The 26,368-nt window shown below is 42.2% G+C and overlaps 1 protein-coding gene across 1 annotated transcript; it reads left to right on the forward strand.

Annotated features, from left to right (window-relative positions):
• Positions 1-706: 706 nt before the first annotated feature.
• Positions 707-25,234, forward strand: EIF4EBP2 (eukaryotic translation initiation factor 4E binding protein 2). Its single transcript, XM_074232456.1, has 3 exons — positions 707-912; positions 17,844-18,020; positions 18,822-25,234. The coding sequence occupies exons 1-3, from the start codon at positions 741-743 to the stop codon at positions 18,851-18,853; spliced, it is 381 nt and encodes a 126-aa protein (XP_074088557.1). The 5' UTR covers positions 707-740; the 3' UTR covers positions 18,854-25,234.
• Positions 25,235-26,368: the final 1,134 nt, after the last annotated feature.

Genomic DNA, 26,368 nt, shown 5'->3' on the forward strand with positions numbered 1-26,368 from the left:
CTGTCATATATGTGTGTGCGCACAGATGCACGCCCATGCACAGGCATGCACACACACGGCACACGTGTGCCACACGGGACGGTCTCTGTCGGCAACACGCTTATACACACACATATCTAAGCTGCCTGTAGACGCGCACCTCCGCATGTCCGTGTGGACACACGTGCACACTCGTGGCCACAATGTTCAGGTGTGAAAGCGCACACGCACACCTCTGTGGACGTGCACGCGCGGGGCGCGCAGTCCGTGGGGCGTGCCTGCTAGGTGACGCACACCGCGCAGGCGCGCTCGCCCCCACGTGCACACACGAGCCCGTCTCTCCCCGCCCCCACGGCGGTCTAGGCTGTGACAGGCGGGGCGCATGCGCACACCCGCCCACGGCGGCCCTGTGTCCACGCACACACGCGTCCACATCCGTGGCTCCTGCGCCTCAGCTCCCCGGGGGGAGGGGCAGCCCGTCCCTCCCCCTCCCCCCCCCGCACGGCGGCCCCGCCTCTCGCGCTCTCGGGGCGGGGCCGCCAGCGTCACTTCCGGCCGCCCCCCCCCCGCTTCCGGTGGTGGCCGCTGCGCGGGCGCGGGGCGGAGGCGGCGGCGGCGGCGGCGGCCGAGGGGCGGAGCCGGGGCCGGGCGGGCGGAGGGAGGCGGAGGCAGCGGCGAGAGAGCGCAGCGAGCGCGGCGGCCCCGCCCGGCCCGGCCCGAGCCGCCCCAGCCGCCGCCGCCGCCGCCCGCCCGGCCCGAGCATGTCCGCCTCGGCCTCGGACAGCGGCCCCGGGCCCGGCCCCCAGCACAGCCAGAGCCGGAGCCAGAGCCGCGCCATCCCCACGCGCACCGTGGCCATCAGCGACGCCGCGCAGCTACCTCGCGACTACTGCACCACGCCCGGGGGGACGCTGTTCTCCACCACGCCGGGGGGTGAGCGCCCCGCGCCCCGCGCCCCCCGCCTCGGGCCTCGGTGGGACCCGAGGGGGCCGGGCGCCTCCCCACGGGACCGGGCCGCCCCGGGAGGCCGAGCTGCCCGAGCCCCCCGGCCCCGGCCCCTCTCGGCTGTCCGGGAAGCCCAGCCTGGGCCGGGGTGGGCCGGGCCGCCGCCGCCCGGCCTGGCCGCACCATTGTTTACATGGCCCGGATGCGTCCCGGTGGGGGCCGGTGGGGGCCGCGTAGCTCCGGGGGGCTGGGTGGGTGGCGGAGGGGCGCCGTGCCCTCCCTAGGGAGGCCTTGGGGGGACGCCGCCTGTGACTTTACAGAGATGGTCGCCGGACTGCCGTGTGTCCTGGGGAGACTTGCAGCCCCCGGGGGGGGACCTGGTCCCCTTTTCTGATTGTGTCTCCCGGACGGTCCTGGGTGCCCAGTCCTGGCACTGTCTCTTTGTACTCCAGCAGGGTGGGTGCGGTTGGATCCCAGGTCCAACCTAACATCCCAGAGCTGAGTAACAGACAGGGAAAGCTTTCTGGTTTGCAAAACTTTCCCCATTTTTAAGCTCCACCTATATTGTAAAGTCTTCTATGGGGGGACCATTGCAGGAGCTGAGGTTCTGGGGCAGTAAGCTGTAGAGCCAGCCGCCTCCGGCTTTAAAATGTCCCACGCATTGAGGGCTGGGGTTGAGGAAGTGCTGACTTTGAGCTATGCTGCAAGGGAAGCCGAGTTGTTTGCCGGGCCTGGCTCCTAGCTTTAATCCCTTCAAAAACTGCCTATTGACTGGATTGTCTGTTGTCAACGTTTTTGAAATCGGGAATCATTAGGAAATCAAAGTGATTTCCCTACCGACTTGATCTAATGATATCTGTTAAAACAATGGATATTGTTTTCTAAAGCTTGACCTTGATTTTACAGCTTCCTCTTTCATTATGTTCTAGTCTTTTCTAATATCTTTTCTTTCTAAACATAGAGGTACAGACCTTGTAGTTCTTGCTCTGTGATATGGTAATGGATTTGGGTAGAGAGAAAAATGCCATAGTTAAAATATTGGTCATGCTTCCATTTTGGAATCAGGACTAAAAGGACAAAAGCGGAAGACACTTTTAAAAAGTCAAGTTACTTTGTTTTTAAATACCCTTGAAGAGTTGCTTTTAAAGATGGAGGACCCTGTTCGTTCCTAAAATTCACTGACATTTTTTCTAGAATTGTTAACTCATTTTTCTCTTCCTTTGCTCAGTTGTGAGTTAAGATCACAGATTTAGAAATGGAAGGGATTTGGGAGATCAATTCCAACCTGTTCATGTTACAGATGAGTAAATTGTGGCTTATTGGTTGTCTTTCTGAGGTCATAAATCATGAATTGCACAGCTGGAATCTAAATACAGGTTTCCTGACTAGGGTTCTTTCTTACTATATCACCTGTATTTGGTATATCCTGCAACTCATTTGGTTTTGTTTTGTTTTTTTGTTTCAGGGTCAATTGTTTCTTAGTCTCTTGACATTTCTGGGTTTTTTGACAAAGGAATTGAGAATTGTGAATAGAATTCTGAACTCAGAATTGAGAAGATTGTAGATTCAAGACAACTTATTAGCTGTATGAACATGAGCAAATCTTAACTAATCTGTTCCTCAACTCCCTCATCTGTCAAATGAGACTTGTGTTTAATAGTCTTCTTAGGTCCATCTCTTCAAATGAAGGGAAGTCAGTAGTCAATTAACATTTATTAAGTGCCTACTCTCTTCAGGGCATTGTGTTAGGACTGTCTAGACCAGGAAAGATTTAAATTAAAAGTTTTATTTTATGGGAGAACTCCACATGCAAAAAAATATGAACAAATAAGCAATATATAGGATAAATTGGAAATATCAAGAAAGGCACTAGAATTAGAATGATCAGAAAAAGGCTTCTGGTAGAATATATGGGGTTTTTTTTAGGTTTTTTGCAAGGCAAATGGGGTCAAGTGGCTTGCCTAAAGGGAAACATTCCATGCATGAGGACTCCATGAAAATGAAGGGTCAGGGGAACAGCAAAGAGGTCAGTGTCATTGTATCGAGGAGTATTGGAGGACAGTGCATAAGAAAGTATAAGAAGACTGGAAATGTGGAGAGTCAGGTTACACAAGGCTTTGGATGCCTTTTTTTTCTGTTTGATCCCAGCAGACGATACAGAGCTATTAGAGTGTATTGAGTAGCAGGGAGGGACTTGGTCATACCTGAACTTTCGGAAGGTCACTGACAGTTGAGTGGAAGATGGAATGGAATAGAAAGAATTAGAAGCAGTTGAGTGGAAGATGGAATGGAATAGAAAGAATTAGAAGCAGACAGACCAACCAGAAGACTGTTGGAGTCATCTAGAGACCTGCTCCAGAGCAATATCAGAAGTAAGAGAGTATGTACCTGAGATGTAAAATAGGTTAGATATGGAGATGTGAAAAAGTGAGGAGGTCTGGTGAATGGGAAGATGGTAATGCCCTCAGCAGGAATAGGAAAGTTTGAAAGGGAGAAAAGATTTGAGGGGCAAAAATAATGAGTTCATTTTTGGAAAGTCTGACCTTAAGATGTCAAGTTCAAGATGTCCAAACAGCAGTTGATGTTAAAGTGGAGCTCAGTAGAGAGGTTCAAGCTACAAGTAAGGTGTTCATAAGAGTCAGTCACACTAAATTTAATCCAGAGAACCTTTCTACTTCAGTTAGCATAGTGAATTAAACACATCGAAATAAATACTTGTAGATATTATTTTCCTTCTTTGGAGGAATAACTCCGTTGGAGTTATTCATTTTAGATTGGAAGGCAAAAGTAGAGACTTAGATAGCTGCTACTGGTTTTTTTGATTAAAGAAAATACATAATCATTTTTTTTCTTATCCAGTCTGTCTATAGAATAGTTTTAAGGCAGCATGGATATTTTGCATGCTTTATAAAAATGTATTTGAATATTTTCTTTGTCTTTTCATTTCTTCCTTTTATCTTTCTGTCATTTCCCTACCACCCTTCCCCCAAAATTGAATTCAAGTCCATTATCATTGACTTCTGTATACATGTAGCACAGTGTACTACAGCCTAGAAAGGAGGAGAATGTATAATTTTGAGAACTTAACATTGAATAGAAAAAATATAAATAAAGTATCAGTTAATAATTCATAAAGTTAACTGATCTGTTGGATTTTTTCCTGAAAATAACGGCTTTGTGGGAAGGAAAGGGATAAGAATCTCCTGTTTCACTCTTTAGAAATGTCATACGGCCTACACATGGTAGAAAACATCTGAGAATTGATGAACTCTGTTTGCCAAAAAATCAAACAAGGCAAGGGTATTCACAACCTAGTCTGTTCATAATATTTTTTCCCTTTAGGGAGCCTTGATATGCCAGTGATCAGAGTAAAATATCCTGTTTTGGAAGTTTCACAAAATTACCCCCATAAGAATTGGGGGAGGAAAGATTGTCAAACATCTACTGTTCAAAACCTTATTTTTGAAATGGTTATGTACCCTAGGGAAAGTGTTACAATATAGCATCTATCCAATTTTGTAAAAATGTTTGGTTCCTTTAAATTTTTTTAATTGATTTTTTTTCTACATTGCTTTTATTTCTAAATATATCCCTACCCTGCCCTTCCCTAGCTAATCATTCCCAGATATAAAGAACAGAAGGGAGAGAAAAAGAAGCAGTTTTGGGAGAGAGCTGCCTTTTCTCATCTCTGCTCTAGCGCCATGCTTGGTCATCAGATTAAGACCTCTGTTTTTGGTGTTTTGTTCTTTGCAGTTACATTGTTGTAATTCTAAAGTAGTTTATTTGCCTGGTTGGGCTTCCCTCTGCATCAGTCCTTGGAAGTCTTCTCATTCTTCTCTGATAACTTCATGTTGAGTTGTTTCTTATGGAACAATAGTATTCCTTAGTGTTCATTTTGTTTTCAATTCTTTGCAAGATTGTTTCCTTCCTTTAGAAGGAATGGGATGAACCGTTCATTTGAAATAGAAAGTGGGACTATAAAAAAGATACTTGCTTACGCTTTCATCTCTCAGAGGAAGAAATTGAGGCCTAAAGGGAAACGAAGTGCCTTTCTTACCCAAAGTCACTTGGCCCTGGGGTCTTAAATTTTAAATATACTTTGGCATTTTCTGCATGTTGCCTGTTCCTTTTTACTCTGGAAGTGTTATCTTTAGGCCAAAGGATTATTACAAAGCCTTCTTTTTGAAAGGTGTTTTACTGACTGACTAAAATCATGTAAACCATTTCTGCTACCGTTAGTTCTCTCTTCATACCATAACAGCTATACAGTGTGACTCTGGTCCCGGTGTTCTGCCCCATTCTTAGTTATGACTTATGTATTTTAGGACCATTTAACACATTTGGAAATATTTTGTAGGACTAGTTCTAGGTTGGCACAGCTAATAAACAACAGCACTGGTACTCCAACCCAACTCTGAGTTTGGATCTGAGGCTGGTTTTCCATACTACCATGTTCTCCCCCCACAGCTATATTCCTATTTGTTTTTTCCTTTGGACAACCAATATTTAAAAACCCATGACTATTTGTCCCACCTAGGGTTGGCAGTGATTCTATGTGAGTTTATTTGGAAGGAGAAGGAATTGCATAAGAAACAGAAGGAAGGCATCACATTTCAATTCCACAAGCATTATTACATACATGTTCTGTGTGCGCAAGGCCCTCAGCACAGTTCTGGGATAAGGAGAGAGAGAAAAGGTTAAAACCACAACCTTTCTAGAGGATCTCTGTTTTGAATTTAGTTCCTTTCCTTGTAAAGAATTGGATTTTATGGATAGAAGAGAAGGAAAAATAGGACTCTTTTCCTTGCTCATCCATGAAGTTTGTGTATGACCTTGGATAAAGTCATTTAGTGTAAGTTTATATTATGCCAACTACTCTTCCAGAGCCAATGAACCTCAAGTCTCTAGCTCTGCTGTTCCTGTTGACAAAGGGAGTTCTTTTCCATGTTACACAAATTGCCTGAGGAATAAAACCAGGAACAGAAAGGAATTTGGTCACCTTCAATTGCTTTGGGTTAACTGCTGCCAGCCATTTCCTTAAACTTTCGTTAACCTCCTGTTGACCTTCTGGCTTTGAGACCATGTGTAAACTTTTTGACTTCTGGACTTGGGGTGTAGAGGTCACGGTTCCTCATAAACACTTCTATTTCCCACCTTTTCACTTTTGTACAGGTTTTCTCTCCAAGCCTGGAATACAGTTCCTCTCAGTATCTGCCTCAGGAAGTCCTTATCTTTGCTCAGGGTTCAACTCAGGTGCCAACTTGTATCATTTGGGTATATGTATATTGGAGGGAGATATATGTGTGTGTGTGTGTGTGTGTGTGTGTGTGTATGTGTATATACATATTTACACACATGTGCATATATATGTATATAAATATATGGGAAACTTTTTGGTCATTATATTGTGAGTAAATGGCACAGAATAGACCCTTAATAAAAGATTGTTTTTTTGACTAAATTTTTGAGATCTTTTTGTTCATTAGTACCAGAATTTCTCCCAACATCCCTACCCCCTTCAACTACCCTGGGAATCATTCCACACATAACAAAATATTTTTAATTTTTTTTAATGTCTTTGATTTCTTACCTCATACTGATTAACCTAAGTAGTCTTCACTCTCCTTCCTCAAAAGAACCATCCAATATAACAAATAGTATTTTTTTTAGAAAGGAAAACAGATTGTAACTGATCAAAACAGAAAAAATCTGAACCCTTGTATTGTATGTAACATCTGTGATCCTCTCATTTCCATGAAGGGGTAGAATGGTGTATCCTCTCCAGCTGGACCTTTTTGATTCCATTACTTACATTCACTTTGGAGTTTTTGGTATGCTGTACTTTCCCTTTACATTATTGTGATCACTATGCATATTGTTTTCTTGGCTCTGCTAACTTTACCTTGTATCAGTTTATAGAAATCTTTTTTTTTTTTTGCAAGGCAATGGGGTTAAGTGGCTTGCTCAAGACCACACAGCTAGGTCATTATTAAGTGTCTGAGACTGGATTTGAACTCAGGTACTCCTGACTCCAGGGCTTTATCCACTGCACCACCTAGCTGCCCCTGTAGAAATCCTTTTGTGCTTTGAATGTATCACATACATTGTTTCTTATAATGCAGTAATATTTCATTATAATCATTACCACAATTTGTTAGCTTCTCAAATTTATGGACTTCTGCTTTGTTCTGCACAATGGATACAGAATTAGAGTTGAAGGCAGGAAGATCAAGGTTCAGATTTGGCTTCAGACATTAAAAGCTATGTAACTTTTGTTTGCCTCAGTTTCCTCAGCTGGGTTCTTATGAGTATCAAATGAAATAATTTTGTAAAGTGTTTAGAACTGTTCCTAGTGTATAATATGTGCTTAATAAATTATTCTTCCTCTTCTCCCCCCCCCCCCCATTTGAACAGTCTGAAAATATATACAGGCTACCCCAACTACGGGCCACCTTCCTCTGCCAAGGAATAGTGTAGAGGTATTTTCTCAGTTCTCTTCTTTCAGGTCTTTGGTGATTCTTTACATTTATATTGTTGTAATTAATTTGTACACTATTTTCTTGGCTACACTTACTTCATTCTTTGTCAGATCATGTAACTCTTCTCTTTTGTGTCATTAATTGTCTTGCCTGACAGATTATAAATTCCTTAGGTGCAGGGATTGTTTCATTTTTGCCTTTGTAGCCTCAGGATCTAACATAGTGCCTCGTATATAGTAGAGTATGTTGTCATAAAGTGTTGCTGTTAATATTTTGATGTACATGAAGACTTTCTTCTTATCAGTGACCTCCTTAGGGTATAAACTTAGGAGGGAAATCTCTGGGTCAAAGGATGGGGACATTTGAGTCACATTAGCAAAATTCCAAATTGATTTCCAAGAAGGTTCTGCTAATTCACAGCTTCACCTCTGGCGCTCCAGTAAGTTTTATCTTCCCATCACCCCTGCAACATTGGCAAGTCCTATCATTTGTTATCTTTGCCAATTTGTTAGGTTGTTTTGATTTGCATTTGTCTTATTATTAGCTATTTGAAGCCTTCTTTCATGTGGTTGTTAAAAGAGTTTTTGGTGCTTTTAAGAACTTTTTGTTCATATCCTCTGACCACAATAAATGTTTGTAATTGATGTTTAAAGAAGTACAGTATAATGGGGGAAACTCTAAGGTGAAAGAAATATGTATTCTATGTATAGAGGATCAGAGAGGCCTCGATTGAGAGCTGGAAAGGTGCTTAAAGGTCAACTAGTCTTTCTAGAGGAGGAAATAGAAATGTAGTGACTTACCCAGAGCCTCACCTAAGCAGCCAGCTGGGTCCCCATGTCAGATGCTCCTCCTCTAGTCTTCTCTCCACATTACTGCCTTGCTTTTCCAGGCTGCCCAAAGCACTTATTTAAGAAGGCCTTTGCATATCTTTTGTGTCATGAATTGTCTTGCCTGACAGATTATAAATTCCTTAGGTGCAGGGATTGTTTCATTTTTGCCTTTGTAGCCTCAGGATCTTACAATAGTGCCTGTTATACAGTAGAGTATAAATAAGTCTTTTTTGGTTGTTTTTATAAACAACATTTTTTTGCAAGGTTGAGTTCTACATTTTTCTCCCTCTTCTCTCTCCCCTCCCCCTGACAGAAAGCAATCAATCTAATATAGGCTGTACGTGCGTAATCATGCTAAACGTAGGTCTAAATTATTTAGTTGTTTTTATTAAGGACTTACTTGTACTATGTTCCAGACCATTAAACTCAGGGAGCCTATAATATATGAGAAATATGATGTATTTAGCTAAGTATAGTACAAATTAGAACATGATAACCTTAGTACAGGTGAAGAGTATTAAGTGCTATGAGGTCATATGCAGGAAAAATCTCTTTGATCCTGGGAGATCAGGGAAAATGTGGGGAGGAGGTGAAAAATTAAGGTTAACCTTGAAGAGCAAATGGGATGTCTGTTGACCGTCAGAATCAGGAAAGCCTGGGGTCAGTTTGTGGGAATGGCAAACACAGTTGTGCCCTGACCAACAATGACAGTTAAGTTTATTCACACATATTAATATGGAAGGGAAGTTAAAGGGGCTGCTGGTTTCATAGGAACAGTATTTTTTAGTGGGTGAAAGTTGAACAAAAGTAGAGTTAGGTTTCAGGACTCTATGGTAAATTTCAGTAAAAGTACTACCAGTTTTCTTGTGGACTAACCTCCTGTCAAGATGCAAATAACCATTAATAAACTACTCTTCAGGACCAGCCTTGCATCATCAAGTTCTCAATTTACCTGACTATATTGACTTCTGATTCACATCTCTAATCATTTACAGAATAGCAGGAAAGCAGCATTTTGTGAAATGCTTTTCACAAATCTGGGCAAACTAATCTATAATTTATCAAATTTTCCTGAATGGCTAGACTCCAAAAAAGAAATAATGTTATTTGAAAGGACCTATTCTTGATGAACCAATCCTGGTTCTTTGTTTTTTGGATGCTCATAGACTTTAGCAATATATTTATTCCCTTTAGTTTTGTATTCTAGAATTTTCCAAGAATAGAAGTCAAGTTTATTGCAGGCTCTATCCTCTTCCCATTTCTTTTGAAAATCAGGAAAATACTTGTACCTCTCTAGGATCTTTTAATGATGATTGACAATGAATTGGCAGTCTCACCTGCCAATTTCAGTTCCCTGGGTTGTAGTGTGTGTGTGTTTGTATGTGTGTGTAAACACACACACACACACACACACACACACATATGTATATATATATATATACACATATATAATAGAATGCATTTGCTATCCATGTGTAATTTGAGAGTCTTTGAAAAGTTGGTTGGGGCCTTGCAGTCTTTACTCAGGAGGTAATAGGAAGCCATTGAAGACTTGAGCAAAGAAGCAATGTTTAGGACCTTAGTAGGTGTTTAATAAGATAGATTGGAAGGGGCAAGAGAAAGTATAGGAAAACCTGTGAAGGCTTGTGTGATTAATGTTGGCAGTGAGAATGGAAGGATGACTGGACTGAAGAGAGGTTAGAAAGGTGTCCTGGAGAACAGACTAGAAATTGGTGTCAGAGAACTGCTCCGTTGACAGGATCAGGTCATGGGTATGGAGGCATCTGTAGGAGAGAAGAATGAAGAGAGGGGCTGGAGATAGATCCCAGAGGACCTGGGAACAAGCCTCTCTGCCCTCTCCCACCAGGGGAGGCTCCTAGGATCTCCAGGAATAAGTATAAAACTGACTCTGTGGCCTCCATACCCCTGTGTGCCCCTGTCTCTGACCCCTGGCTCTGAGTGTCTTTCCTGGCTTCCTTCAGGTACCAACTCGAAGCTCCCTCCCTGTCTCCCTTAAAGCTAGTACTTTTTCTCTCCAGTTTCTCCTGGCAGTGTCTTGTATGTAGTTGTTTGCATGTTGTCAGATCCTGGAGGACAGGCTGGTTTTGCCTTTGGGGGGGGGGGGGCAGAGTAGGGTGGGGCTGGCAGCATAGTGAGTGCGTAATGAATGCTGTTCAGTTGGCTTAATTAGACAAGGGGAAACCAGGGAAGATTTTGGAGTAAAGGCAATCACATGATCACAGCAGTGCATGAGGGACATTTGGGCATCGGTGGGAAGATGTTTGGGAGTGGGAATACCCTGGATAGAGGACAGACAAGAGCTTATTGTGGTGTCTAGATGAGATGAGGACCTGAAAGAAGGTTGGAGTAGAGTCAGCAGAATCAGGAGAGCAAGGGACACAAAGACAACAACATTTAAAGACAAATGATGTATACTCTGATACTGCACTAACCAACCCCCCACTTCCTGTTGAGAGCTGACAGACTCAGGGTGCAAGATCAAGACATTTTGTGGACAAAGTCAATTTGGGAACTTGTTTTAGTTTAACTACACATATTTGTTATTAAAGGTTCTTTTCTTTCCTCAGTGAAGGGGAAGTGGGAAGGAGAAAGATTTTTGTTAAGTGAAAAAACATTCTAAATAAAACTAATAGAATTTAGGCAGCTGATTGGATGATGGAGGAGAGGATAGAGTAAAAGGTTAGAGGAAGATGGTTGAGAAGGAGGACTAGTGTGGATGACATTCCCAGAAGAGGATTTATGGAAGAAAAGAGAGGATCAAGGGAAGAGCCTCTTTCAGAACATTGTGGTTAAGAGGGAAGGATGAGCAAGACTCCAACCAAAGAGGTAGGTAGGGCTGACAGTTTGTACAGATAGGAGCAGCCCAGGATGAATGGACCACAGAGATGATGGAGGAGGGGAGACTGCTCAAGCTAAAATCACTTATTCTTGCTTCAAGTAAAGAGTTCTAAAAGACCTTGGAGAGCATGGGGCTTGAAAGGTTGTGGGGGCCTGAAAGAGGTTTATTTTTTAGTTCTTTTTCTAGGAGTACTAAACAAAAAGGGCTTAAGTTAGGATGAAGCTCTGAGTGAGAGAATTCACAGAGGATGGAAGCAAATTGCAAGAGAGTTTTATTGAGTAATTTCCTCAGACTAATCCTAATGATTCACTGTTAATAACTGATGGGATTGAGAATGCCTATAGCACCTCATCTGTGAAATCTAGCCCAGCCAAACAGATTCTGGGAGGCAGGCTGTCACCTGGCAACTCTAGACTGCCTTTTCTTGGAATCAGAGCCCAGGAATTTCTTGCCCTAGAGAAAGTTTCCCAGTCCAAAGTGAAGTGAGTACAGTTGATTGCTTTGCCCTGCTTTGGATTTTTTCAGTACGGAGGTGGGGTTAGCCTAGCCCTCCTTATTTATACTGCAACTATGAAATGCAGAATTGTAAGCTATTAGACAGGTTATTGTTGCCAAGTTCTCTTAATTCTGCACCATCTCTTGCATATCTTTTCCATCCTCCCCTACCCCCCCCCCCCCCTTGGTTCAAAGGAGGAATCTGAGTAACAGAGGTGAGTTTCCCTTCAGGCATCATCAGAGCCAAGCCCTGAACTAGACCTGAGTCTCCTGATTCTTCTCAATTCAGGGTCTCATCACTGCACTCCTTTGGTGTTGGATTATAATGAAAATCTCTCTTGAAACAAAGGCTCAAGTGTCTTTATAAATGCCCTGGATATTTGCTTATGAAAGTCATCCCAGGCAATAGTAACTGGAAACAGATAAAGTAAGATTCATCAGGAGGTCAATGATGGACTTCCCCCCAATCCTTGTTTTACCTTTGGAGTCATTCTTTTTGCATAAATGTGTGATGATCATAGGTGTGGAAATGATTTTTCCAAGATCAGAGAGCAAGCCCAGGCAAAGCTGACATTCGAACGCTTGATCCCTGAGGTTTTCAGTCTTATTCTTAACAGATGACTAACTAGCAGTTGAACTTGCTTCATTTTTACTGATCTTTAAATGGAATTAATTGCTCTACGAATGTATCTTTAGAGAAGCACTGTGCTCAGCAGTTCAGCAGTGATGGGGACATCCTTGGCTTTGCTATTAAAGCAGAAAATAACTTGTTATTGTGAATGAGGATGATTATGACAGAATCCCAGTCTTCTGATATCCTTGGCCACAGTGTTGATGAATGATCAGGGTAAGGATGGAACATAGTCAGTTGTTTTTCAGTCGTGTTTGATTCTTTGTGACCCCATTTGGGGTTTTCTTGGCAGAGATTCTGGGGTGGTCATTTCCTTCTCCAACTGAGGCAAACAGTGTTGAATGACTTGCTCAGGGTCATACAACTAGTAAGTGTCTGAGACTAGATTTGAACTCAAGGCCCAGTTCAAATCTAGCCTCAGACACTTACTAGCTGTGTGACCCTGAACAAGTCATTCATCATCCCATGGGTGCAGAATTTTCTTTGCCTTCCATCAAGTTTTCTTTTAATTGTGTCATCTTTTTGGACAATTGGACTTTACCTTTGGGGAAGAAAAGCCAATTCTTTTAAAAAGTAGGACAAGGAAGAAATTCTTAAAGTTTCTCTGGCAGCTGTTAACATGAAGCTAAATAGCTAATGACTCAATCTTTGATTTGAAAGTTTTTTCATCTGGTGTAGCAATTTGTTGATAAACACACAATTTGCTTTAATTTTACCCATTCCCTCCACGTTGCCTCCTGTTTTTTAGGAACCCGGATCATATATGACCGAAAATTCCACTGTATTCCTTCACTGACCAACTTTTTAAGACCAATTAGTAAATATTTCTTAAGTGTTTACTCTGTGTGTGGGAGGTGGCATGTGACATCCGTCTGGTTGGAACAACAAGATCACCATTCATGCCAAGCTTTAGTCTGGTTGGGGTTAGTAAGACCGTCCCAAATGAGTGGAATAGTTTTTGATAGAATCCTAAATTGTATAAGGTATGGGAAAAGGGCAAGGGGGGGGGGCTGAGAAGAAGACAGTTATGGTTGGACTTCAGTTTCATGAACCTAGATAATGGGAAATGGTCAGGATGGAGTTACATGATGGAGGTCAAAGAACTTGTTCTTTTTCTGGTCAGTTAGTAATTAGTCAGTAAACATTTGAGGATGATCTAAGCTTTGGGGATCCAAAAAGGTAGAAGACACACTATCATCTAAGAAAGGTAATTAGTGGTCACTAAGAGTGGCATGACTCCATCAGTTCTGAGCTGGTCACTGCCCTGCTGAAACCATCAAGAGCTGCCCAGTGCCACCTCAAGTGTCTACCAGTAGACAGTGAGCTCTCCCTCTGCAGCCTGCTCTAAACCAAGTGGTGGATTGAAAGGTGGGGCTTTGCTGCTTCCATCTTTTGTGACGTTGGGCAAGTCACTCTCCACCTCTCTGGATCTCAGTACAATGTGACCCTCTGAGGTCCCATTTAGCAGTAAATCTCTGAACCTCAGCATATTCCCAAGCAGAGCTTATTATTGTAGCCAATTTCTCTTGATTCTTTCCATGCCAGGTCTTGCATATCTTCTCACTGTTGTCACCTTGGAGCAGTCTAGTCTCAGGTTGCTATCCACTTAGACTACTGCAATGGCCTTCTTCTACTTTTTCCTCCTATTGTTCTTTCTTGCCAGAATAGTCTTCCTCACAGAATTTAGTCATCACCTTCTTTGATTCAGTATTCTTCAGGGATTTGCTGTTGCTGTCAAAATCAAGGTCAAATTCCTTTTCATGGACTTTAGGCTCTGGTTAAGTTGGATGACATAATATTCCCAGATAATTCCTTGTGCTTTCCCACCTACATATCTTTACTTATATTGATTCCTATAATATCCTTCTTTTTACCTGTTGAATTGGGATTTAAAGGATGGCTAGGAATTTAAGCACTGTATCTTCTATCTTGTCCCTTTCCAGTGTGTTGGGTTCCATTTTTAGATCACACCACTTATTGTTTTTGTCTTAATCTCGAGATTGACTTACCAAGATGGCTTATGAAAACTTGTTATCTACCCTGGCATTTCATAATAAGTTCTTAATTCTTGTTGGGTAAACTTGTAAGGACTAGCTGGACCTTGTCACCTGTTTTTCATGTTGGGTAGTTCCCCTATGGAGGGGAAATGTTGCATAACACCTGTTTTTTTTTTTCCAATTATTATCTTTCTTCTAATACTAGCAGACTTCAGATCAGCTCAATGTCTTTGGCTCCTTATCATTGACTGCTAGAATAATATAGTGGTTAGAAGAAATCCAGTTTAGCTTGCTTGATGTTTCTGTTCTTAGCATTTATCTGGACTGTGATGGGGGTGAGTTATTCCTTCCCTCTTATACTAAATTATTTGCTAAAATGAGCAAATGCTTAGGGTTAAGCATTAAGTTGTTTTTTGGGGGGGGGGTTAGGTTTTTTGCTAGACAAATGGGGTTAAGTGGCTTGCCCAAGGCCACACAGCTAGGTAATTATTAAGTGTCTGAGACCACATTTGAACCCAGGTACTCCTGACTCCAGGGCCGGTGCTTTATCCACTGCGCCACCTAGCCACACCAAGCATTAAGTTTTAATTGTAAAAAGATGTGGAAGGAAGAAGACTGCTTAGGAATATTTCCCAGTTAGATACTATAAAGGATAAATTATAAAAAGGAAGAAAAATCATAGCTGACACTTCCAGAAATTCACAGGAGTAAACCCCCCTAAAACCCCTGCCCTCAAATGTCTGTACACATGGGGTAGCAAGTGAGGGACTAGACCCTAGAACTACTTGGAATCTCTGAAACTTGTGGAGTGAAAACCATCCCTGGCTCCTGACTTTGAATGCTGGTCCTTTCTCAGAAGCAGTGATAGTGGAGGCTGAGGCAGGTAGGTGTGGACAGGCTGGAGCATTGAATTTCACATCCTGCCATGGGTGTCTGGCCAGATCATCTACGTCCACTTCAACTTCCTTTCTGTAAAATGGAGTCATAGTACCATCTTCACTAGTGAGGACACCTTAGAAGAGCTTTCAGTTCAGGAAACATTAAGGGCACAGGCCAAGTATTAGGCCTACCAAAAAAAGAGGCAAACTCTGGACCTGCCTTCTAGGAGCTTACAGTCTAATATTGTTATATATTTATACATAAGATTAAAGAGGGAAGGCAGTGGAATTAAGAAGGCTAGGTTTCTTGAAGAAGGTGGGTTTTAGTCGGGACTTTTAAAGGAAGCCAGGGAGGTCCATAGATGGAATAGAAGAAGGAGAGGATCACAGCACAGAAGACAGCCAGAGAGAATGCCCAGAACTGAGAGATGGAGGGTCCTGTTCATGGAACACACAGGAGGCTAGTAGCAGCAGGCTAGCTTAGAGTTCTGCCCTGATATCTTCTCTTCTCTCTTTATGCTACTACTTGGTGCTCTCATCAGCTCTTATAAAATTACTTACTTTCTTTATGCTGATGATTTTTTTTAGTTTTTTTTTTTTTTTTTTTTTTGCAAGGCAAATGGGGTTAAGTGGCTTGCCCAAGGCCACATAGCTAGGTAATTATTAAGTGTCTGAGACTGGATTTGAACCCAGGTACTCCTGACTCCAAGGCCGGTGCTTTATCCACTGTGCCACCTAGCTGCCCATATGCTGATGATTCTTAAATCTTCCTTTCCTGCCCCACTTTCTCTGCTGTCTCACATCTTCAGCTGCTTTTCAGATCTCTCAACTTGGATGTCCAGTTGACATTTTGAACTCAGTGTGTTGAAAATGGAATTAATGATCTACTTTGGTTGTTCATAGGGTCTGATAAAGGTCTTTAACTTTGCTTATTTGGCTCTATCTTCCATTATCTGCCCCTCTTCCCCCTATATTATCTAAACATCTTGCCATGTGTATAGTAGATTCATAAAATTTTTTTAAATCTAAACAAAAACTAATTTACTAGCATTTGTTTAAAAATAAAATTGTAGCATCATTATGATTTGTGTTGAATCAGTTACTTCCATATTACTTGGGTTAGTTTCATCCAGATGGTTTAGTTGATAGTATGGCTTGTCAGGAAGACCTGAGTTCAAATACTGTCCTGTGACTGTGGACAAGTCACTTGAACATATCTCAATCTCAGCCTCAGAGTTTCCATATCTTGAAATAAGGGGTTTGACTTGAATGCCCTTTAGGCTCTTTTCTAGCTCCAAATCTATGATCCTGTGATCAGTTGTATAGTTTGAGTTTTGTTTTTTAATTTTGCCTTTCAAAGTCTACAGTTTCCATTTCCTTCTCTAACAAATGCCTTCTAATTGGCTATGTAACTTCCTGTGTACTTTATAGTTATTCTGTCTACCCTTTGCACTCATCTGAAGAAATCTGGTTGAATCAAATTTTGTTTATACTCTTGATAGACTTTATCTTTATTGTCCTTTAATATTAAGGTATCTGTTATGTTTTTCATAGTATTTTATTATCCTGATCTTAGGTTTAGATACCTATCCTTTCAGGTTCTTTGCTACTGAACTACTTTCTTTGTTCTATTACCAGGACCCCTGTCACCTTCCTGACAGTGAGGTATGGAAATTTGAGGATAAGTTCTTGGTGTAGCACTGTATTTCATGTGTCTGACAAGAATATTTTGACCTGTTGTGCCTTTTTTCCTTTTGATCCAGTTTCCCACTTCTACTTTTTTTTTTAATTTAAGGTTAAGTGACTTGCCCCCAGTCACATAGCTAGGCAATTACTAAGCATCTGAGTCTGGATTTGGAGTCAGGAGGACAGGAGTTCAAATCCAGCCTCAGACACTTATTAGCTGGTTGACCTTGGGCAAGTCACTTAACCCTGATTGCCTCGAATCCAGGGCCATTTCCAGTCATCCTGATTCATTATCTGGCCCCTGTACCCAGATGACTCTGGGGGAGAAAGTGAGGCTGGTGACTTAGCACACTCCTCCTCACTAAAATCTAATTCATGTGCTTGTCATAATATCACCTTCCTGATGTTGTAGTCTTCTTTGAAAATAAAGGACATACACACACAAACAGAGACAGAGAGAGAGCGCAAGATCAAGAGCGCAGAGGGCCCTGATGAGACCATGATTCAGGAACTTCTTGTGAATCCTTTTTTGTATTACCTTTAGGGACTTGGGAGGGATGACTTCAGAAAAGCTATATAGTCACATCCCATGGGTGCAGAATTTTCTTTGCCTTCCATCAAATTTTCTTTTAATTGTATTTGTCATCTTTTTGGACAATTGGACTTTTACCTTTGGGGAAGAGAAGCCAATTCTTTTTGAAAGTAGGAAAAGGAAGAAATTCGTTTTTTTTTTTTTGTTTTTTTTTTTTTAGGTTTTTGTAAGGCAAACGGAGTTAAGTGGCTTGCCCAAGGCCACACAGCTAGGTAATTATTAAGTGTCTGAGACTGGATTTGAACCCAGGTACTCCTGACTCCAGAGCCAGTGCTTTATCCACTACGCCACCTAGCCACCCCAGAAGAAATTCTTAAAAGTTTCTCTGGCAGCTGGTAACATGAGGTTAAATAGCTAATGACTTAATCTTTGATTTGAAAGTTTTTTTCATCTGGTGTAGCAATTTGCTGATAAACACACAATTTGCTTTTAATTTACCCATTCCCTCCACTGTCACCTCCTGTTTTTTAGGAACCCGAATTATCTATGACCGAAAATTCCTGTTGGATCGTCGAAATTCTCCCATGGCTCAAACCCCGCCTTGCCACCTCCCCAATATTCCAGGAGTCACCAGTCCTGGTGCCTTGATTGAAGACTCCAAAGTAGAAGTGAACAATTTGAACAATCATGACAGGAAACCTACTGTAGGTAAGAGGAAAGGTGGGGGGGACATTTGGAAGATTAATAGGGTTAAAATGCAGTTAAATGTTAGGCAGCAGTGAAATACGATTTATTCTTTTAAGAGTTGATTATTGTACCTCTATTAGGTTTTTGGAAATGATCTTGAAAGTTTTTTTCCTTCAACCCTGTCCCTGAGGTGGCAGAATTGTCTATCCTTCAAGCTGATCACCTCTGAACTTTAGCCACCATTCTGACTCTAGGTTCCAAATTAGTTGTTAATGGACCAGAGTTAGAATTCTCAGCAGAGCCAGAGTTCAGAGCCTTGGGAGGAGCTTGTTGATGTGTGGGGTGTCTCAGTACTCCCTGGGCCCTGCCCAGCCTTTATTCCCAACCTGTGAACAAAGGGTCACTGAGAAAATTCTGGACTTGTGCTCCTCACTGTGGGGTAAGTGGGCTGCCAGGATATTTTCTGACCCATGCTATAAAGTGGCCTCTTGATCTTAACTTCAGTCAAAGCAAAGCAGAGTGGTTTGGGGAAAAGAGGTCAGAAGATATGTAGAGTCCAAGTCAGCTGGCTTTATAGTAGGACTCTGAGGCAGGAAGGCCAGGTGAAAGCTGACAGGATGTGTTAGGGGAGACTAAAGACAACATGCTTTATGTTTCCTTTCCCTCTTTTTGTTCAGTCTTCATTTGTCATTTGTTAGTTTTGAACAACGATCTGATGCCTGATTTGAAGTAGATGTTTCATTGCCCTTCAGGGGACAGAGAATTATCTTATTCCTGTGTGTATCTAGGGTAGACTGATTTTTTTGGTTTGTTCTGAACCAGGGGATGATGCTCAGTTTGAGATGGATATCTGATCAGGTTCCAGCCAACAGGAGAAGCATCAGCTGCGATACCTTCATGTACCTGATTTGACCACTAGAATTGAGAACGGAAAAGACAGAAGAGGCAGTAGCAGCATCCTCCATTGCAGTCTCCACCTCAGCCTCCAGGTGCCAAAGGATCCGAAGACTAGCTTCCCTTCATCAACCTCTCCTCTGTTCCGTGTCCCTTGCCCCAGTCTGACTGAATCAAGGCCCCTTGGAGATTCCTGCAGATGCAGAAGAGCCCACATAGGAAGGGAATTGAATCTTGGCTCTCCTTGTCATCTTTCCATCAAGCCAGAAAGCTCACTTCTGTCCCAAACTAGATGTCAGTGACCAGCCATTACAGGACTGGGGAGGGAAGGAGAGGGAGGTTTGTTGGATTCAGTGTTATCCATTATCCTTCTCCTTTGGCCTTCTGTCCCTTGTATGTCTCAGCACTGAAGAGTCAAAAGACAAGTTACCTGCCATTTGACTTTCAGAGTTGTCCAGGGTGAGAAGGGAGTTTCTTGTTACCTTGACCTTGGGTACCCCTCAGGGGAGGAGCTCTCTTTCAAATGCTTCTGTGAAATCTGGGTTCTGACTCTGCCTCCTCAAATGCTCCTTTGCCTCGTTCCTGTCCCTTCCTCTGTCCAGGACCCACCTCCAACCCACTCACCTTTGCCCTTCCCTACCTATTTGAGCTAAACTTTTTTAAACTTTGTATTTAGAGGGAGCCATTAGTCCACAGCTATTGTGCCTCTTCTCTTATTCCTTTCCCCTGAAATTCCTCTTTCCAGAAAATAATTTCCCTTGTTTTTCTCAAATGTCTTAAGTGAATCCATCAGTCAGAAGAACTGGTCAACCCCAAGGTAAAGGGCATCATTGGCATCTACTTTGTGGATGGATAACATTGTTGCTCTTTCATTGATCCTAGACTTAAACTTGAAAAATGACTTCATCCCATTTGGCTTGGGAGAGCCTCTCTCAGATTGGCAAATGAGCTTTCCATTCTCTCCATTGCCATGGTCTTGTATTCTGCAATTGAGAGGTGGGAGGAGAGTTTAAAACCAATCTTAAAATGGACCCAAAGTTCCTGGAGTCACTGCCCTCTGTGGCTGACTGAGGTAGAATTGGAGATCACCATGGCTTAGTTTCACCCTTGCCGTCTTCCTCTCCTGCTCCCAGTCTTCCCATTATACTCCGTTGTTGTCCTGTATTTTCTCGTTTCTCTGCCAGTCTGTTTTGCAGTCTGGCATCAAAGGTACCTTGATCTGAGTGGTATCTGATAACATCTGACCCTCTTAACTTAGGGGTGAATCTTTATTTTTAAGATGACTACAGACCTATTTTCTAGAAATGATTTCAGTCAAATTCTGAACAGCAACTTTTTCATTAAACATCTTCCACTATCAGGAAAGTGAGAGGTCTCTGTGGAACAGGTTTGTTGTTCTCATTCCATCATCTTCTGTTTTTAACCAATAGTTTTGACAGATAGTTTGGTTCCTTCCTTCATGACCGTGTGTTTGCATGTTTAGGGTTTGTAGTGGGTAATTCTGTGTAACCAGACCATTCTACCTTGCGCTTTGCCAAAGGCTAAAGCCTCCTTTGTCTTTCCCTTTTCCTTCTCTTCCTTGGCTCTAAGCAAACAGTTGGTTCCCCTTTGCATCCTAGACTCCTCTACTTACTGCCTGTTGCTGTCCTTGCCCATCCTTCTAAAGAATTCTTGGCTTGTGTGATTGAGTTTCTGGGAGTTATTTAGCTCTTGGGGCTCTGATACTAGGAGTGAGCTCCCTTTGTGAAAGTCACAAGCCTCTGCAGCTTTAAAAAAAAGTTGTTTGTTTTCATTTTGATCAATGAAAAGACCCTGATGGTGAATTTGTTTTCATATGGTAGGCAGAAAAAATTTCTTAGGAATTTGATTCTGTTTTCTACTACAAAATGTGAATAAAGGAGCAGAAAACTTTGGAAATTATTGGTGTTTCTCAGGAATAAGCTGCATCTGCAGCATTTAGGAAATGTTTGTGTATAGAAATTTGGAGATGAGAAAAGTGGCCATACCAAAAAAAATTATATCCCTCTCTTGGTTTTAATTAAACTCTAAAGTGTGATTTTCCATGTTAAAAATACTTTCTTAAGTTTCATACATAATGGGCCCTCTTGGGATCTCTTTGGTTCAAGAGAAAATTTGGTTCAATTCAGAAATTGGCATTGAGTGAACTATACCCAGGGAGCCAATCTTATTAATGAGTTTGAGCTTCATTGTTGATATGGGAAAACTTGATTAGAAATTCAATTTTGAAGCAAGGAGTTGTTGCAGTAATTTGTTTTCTCTGGGGGGTGGAAGTTGCAACCAATTCCTCTCTTAACCCTCCCCCTTCACTGAAGGTCTCCTCAAAACCATGTGAGACTGTGAGCAGTGCTCTTCTGATGCTGGTCCCAAGAAGTTTTTTGATCTGGCCAGCATTAAATGTTTTTAATTAAACAAGGCTAATTCACCAGCTTATATACTCTGCCATGACCAAGATCAGTATTCCCAGAGTGCATCGGGGAGGGGGCAGGAGAGGGGATTGGTGTTCAGATGTTGGGGGCTGATTTGTCCTTTTCCTGGCAGTTCCTTGGTTGCAAGTCCTTAAGGCAACATTTAAGAAACTTGTAGGGAGAGGGCCCTTGCAAACTTGGTGATCTGTCATTTGCATCTTCCTTTATATATTGTAGACCCTTCCTTTCTGTGCCTCTGGAGACAGCCTATATTTCTTGTTGTGGTCTTCTCCCTGTCGGTTCTGGCAGCAACATCTGGGGAGGGTCAAGAATCAAATTTCTTCCAAGAATCAAATTTCTTCCAAATCTGCTTCACTGGATCCAAAATGTAGTTTTAATGTTCTCGTTCATTGAGTAGATGATCCAGATGCTGAAGACCACTAGGATTAAGTGAAATGGCCATTTCAGGAACCTATTGTTAAGAATCTTGTGCTTTTTTTTTCATCCCATAAAGAATGAAATTAAGACCTAAAGCAGTGAACAAAAGCCATATCTCTCTGATTTATTGCTATTGAACATGATTGACTAACAAAAACTTAACGTGGAAAGAAGAAAGTTCTGAGTCTTAGAAAACTGTCTCTTCTCTAAGAGCATCTAGTGTCAAACATTTTTAAGGAAGGAATGAAAGAATGGGTGTTTAAGAAGGGGCTACCCCTTTATGAAGAAGGCAAGTGTGGATTTCTGCCTGACCCTTTTTTGAGCTATCCTAGTCATAGTGGCTTACATTTTTCTCCTCCTCATTTTCCCAAATTTCATATCTGATGCTTAAGTTAGAATCTTATCTCTTAACCTTCAGAAAGTCACTTAACTTCTCTTGGCCTCAGTTTCTTCATCTGTAAAAGAAAGTGCTAGACCAGATGACCTCTAATGTCCCTTCGAGTTCTAGATCTCATGACCATGACTCAGGAATTGCCAGGTCAAGGGCCTCAGGCCATTCCTTCTGAGGAGCTGTGGTAGGATTGGATTGAGGGAATAGTTCAGGGTCATACCAGAATCATTAAGCAATGACCCCAGTTGGGAGATGTGAGGTGATTTTTAACCAGAGATCAGGATCTGAGGAGAAGTAGACATGGCAAACAAGAAACCAGGTCAGAAATGTAGGAGACTGAGGCAAGAATATCTGAAATTAGAATGGGCAGAGATAGAGGAAGTCCCCAACTAGAATTCAGATTGAAATCAGGTAGGATTTGGGGCAGAAGAGCTATATTAGCCAAGAAGAGAGTAGAGTCCCTAAGAACTTGGCTATCTCTGAAGACCCCCTTCTGCCTTAGCCTGGTTTTCGAATAAAACTCCTCCATTGTTTTAGTAAGTATGCCTTTTTAAAGTGAGACCAGCCTCTTTACTGAGGTTGAATTTTATGAGGTACTTGCTTTTCTTAGTAGACAACCCCCCCATAGGTATTAGAGATCCCTGCCTTAAAAATGCAGTATTTTACATATTTTGGGTATCTTAATTACTAAAGGGTTGGAACAGGTGTTCTATGATTTCTAATTATTCCTTGCTTTCATCATTTGTAATCATATCTAGCATCTGCTGCCATTTATGGGAAAGAAGGCCTTAATAATATCAATTCCATGTTGCCCAATGACCCCCTTTAATGTTGTATTGGAAGAGGAGCCTTTTATTAGGCCTGGACCTAGGTCCCCTCTCTCTTCCCAGCAGGGCAGTTGGACTGAAACAGCATTTCCTTTGGAGGTTGCACCCTTGCCTGCTGCAGAGTTGCCTGGTTTCTGTCCCCAGAGTCAGTCGGTCAGTGGGTCAATCAGCCAGTAAGAGATTGATTTATTCACTGTCTGCTATATCCAAGAATTCCACTCATTTTAAATTCCAACGTGCTTCAGGAAGCAGTATCTTTGTGACTATTTAGATGGGAATCCTCTCTCAAATTCCTTCTTTTTTTTCCCCCAAGTTGGATGCTTAACTGTTAGAGTGATTGCTTTGGGGTTCCTTGTTTTTCAAATTTTTGTTGGCACTTTGCCTTGTGCTTTTAACTATAGAACTGGTAGGCACCTTGGTAGGCATTAGGAAGCACCTTGCAGGAACTTTGTCCTGTTGCCTGTGTTTTGCCTGCAGAGGGCAGTGTCTTACCCCCAATGCAGAGTTGGAATTGGCACCTCCCCTTCCTTTGGCAATCATCCTACAGAGTAAGGCAGAGCACTTCTGCCCCCTTCTTACTGGTTCAGAGCTTTCCCCACTTTGCACATCTCTGGACCATAGGTCTGTGGGCAGTTGGTGGGCTCTTTATTAATCTGCGTAACCCAATCACATTTATGGAAGGGTAGAAGAAATTCTTTGGAAACGAATGCTTCAGTCTTAGAAATCTGTTTGAATTTGGGATTGGAGGGGCTTTGACCATCCCTTTAACGTGTTGCTTTTCATTTTCCCTAAATGAAGATGGACTCAGAGCCAAGAGAAGATGAGCCCCACTTCCCAGGGACTTAAGTCTTGTCACTGTTTGGCTCATAGTTTTTGTCTCAGAATTAAGGTTCTTTTGACATTAGACTGGAGGCCAAGTCAAAATTGTATAATTTTTCCCAAAAAACTATGAGGATTTGGTTGGTACATGATTATTTATTTTCCCATTTATTCCTTTGGGGAATATTAACTGCTTTTAATGGGCTGGTCCTGGAAGTTGATTTCCTTTTGTTAAAGCTCAAATACAAGAAAGGTCTTTTGGTTCTCATGTGAATCTTGTTATACTTCCCCTTCCCTTAAACTCTGCAGACCTGGCAAACTGCATTTTATGTCTAGGATGCAGATGGAAAACCCAAGACCTTGGGGATTGTGACTAAGATGAAACAAGTTCTCTAAGGTGTTTAAACCCTTCCTAGCTATTGGAGCAGGTGGAGAGATGCCTGGAAGCTTGAGCATCATCAGGACCCCAAATGGGGTCCTTGAAAGGGAAGTCTCTTCTTCAGTATCAGAAAGCATTGGTTCTGGAAACTGAAGTCTCTTAACATCTCAGACTTGGAAAACTCCATGGAGCCAGCAAGTGTGGCATGCCCATTTCCAACACCCATGTTCTTTCCCTATTCTTTAGTCTTGATCTTAAAAGCAAAATAAACCCACTTGTGCCAAGAATAATTTACTTGAAACTATGGGACTAGCCCCATCCTATCTGTAGGATAGAGATCAGATTAGATGAGCAGGATGAATGGTCCATCCCACTGACTAACTTCCCCATGTCTGTATTATCACCGGGCATTGGTGGGCCAGTGCCTTTCCTTCACCTCAAGATGGAATCCATCTATTTTCTACCTTGATGAAGCCACTCTCTTCCTGAGGGGGGGTGAGGTAGGCCTTGAAGGTGTCATGGAGAACCCAAGGTTCACCCATGTTCTACCTTGAATCCATCTATTTTCTACCTTGATGAAGCCACTCTCTTCCTGAGGGGGGTGAGGTAGGCCTTGAAGATGTCTTGGAGAACCCAAAGGACACTTACATATTGGGTGTCCATTTTAACTGTCTTTTTAATAATGTTTTATAAAGAAATGCTCATTCACCTTGTCCAGCTGACCCCCTTGTCATTTTGTCCTTTTCTTTTCAGTGCCATTCTGAAACAATAAGCTATGGCTAGCTAGAAATTGTGTCCAGATCACCTTCTCCTGCCCCTGGCCACCTCCTTACCCACTCATCCTTCCCATTCCTTTCCCTTTCATTATCATTCTGGATGAAAATCAGAGGCTTCTAGCCAAGCCCTTTAGGCACTCTGTATAATTCTATGGTTTTGTGGGTTTTTTCTTTTGTTTTTGCTTTGGTTGTAATTGTTCTTCAAAACCAACAGGTATTTGGAAACATAGGAGAACTCTCACCAATGGTTGCTGTTAGATAGATCAATAAAGATCTTGACTAAAAGCTTGGCTTTGAATTTTTTTTTTCCTTTCTCACTATTAATTTTTAGCATCTTGGGATCCTTCATTAGAATGTGGAAGGTGTTTGGGGAAAAGTGACAACTTTCTTTGAGCCTATTGCTCAAAATAGTCACGTTAGCGGAGCCTTTAAATTTGCACTGTGGCTCCAGAGAAGCCAGCCAGGATTGGAGAATAAGCACAGGTCTTTGGGGTGAGGAGCCCTGGGTTCAAGAATCATCTCAAAATTTATTAACTGTCTGCTCATAAATGAACAAATTAATCCTTTTGCAACAGAACCTTGATGTTCTCATTTTAAAAACGGATAATATCACAGTACCTGTTGTGAGGAAGAGCACCTTGTAAAATTTAAATTGTCATCTTTTTGAGAAGTCAAGTGCAGGGGTGACTAGGTGGCACAGTGGATAGAACACCAGCCCTGGAATCAGGAGGACCTGAGTTCAAATCCGACCTCAAATACTTAATAATTATCTAGCTGTGTGGCCTTGGGCAAGCCACTTAACCCCATTGCCTTGCAAAAACCTAAAAAAAAAGTCAAGTGCCTCTTTACTGCAGGTGTTCCTCACTTGAACAGTTAGAGACTGAAACCTGATTTAGGGTTAATCCTAAAGCTGCCTCTGCCCTTCACACAAGTGTATGCTTGGGGACATCTCTGGAGGCTGGGGGAGGACTCCAGCTAACTCAGAATTCCCTTTAACATGGGCTTACTGTTGTCATATCCTATGATATTAGTATTGGGAATGAGGCTCGTCAGCAGGAGTTTTTTGGTTTAGCTAAGTCCAAATGATCCCATGGATCCCAGTAAAAGACCTGAATCATAGCCTTTGATTTCTGAGAATTTTCAATGAGGATCAGCACAATTATTTCACCTTGGTGTGCTTTATAGGACATTAAAATATAGTGGTGGATGGAGAGGGGTTTCAGATCTTTGTTCCCACCCTACTGTGAAGCTCAGCAAGCAGATGGTGCATTGGTGCATTGGACTTTGGACTCTGGAGACCTGGGTTTGAATCTGGGCCCTACCACAAGGCTATTTATTTTTGCTTCTAGGAACCTCTGGCCCCTTCCTGGAAATGAAGCTATTTCTGGCACTACCAATTTCTTAGGCTTGGTCATCAAG

This window comes from Macrotis lagotis, chromosome 4 (assembly GCF_037893015.1).
Source record: "Macrotis lagotis isolate mMagLag1 chromosome 4, bilby.v1.9.chrom.fasta, whole genome shotgun sequence".
NCBI lineage: Eukaryota > Metazoa > Chordata > Mammalia > Peramelemorphia > Peramelidae > Macrotis > Macrotis lagotis.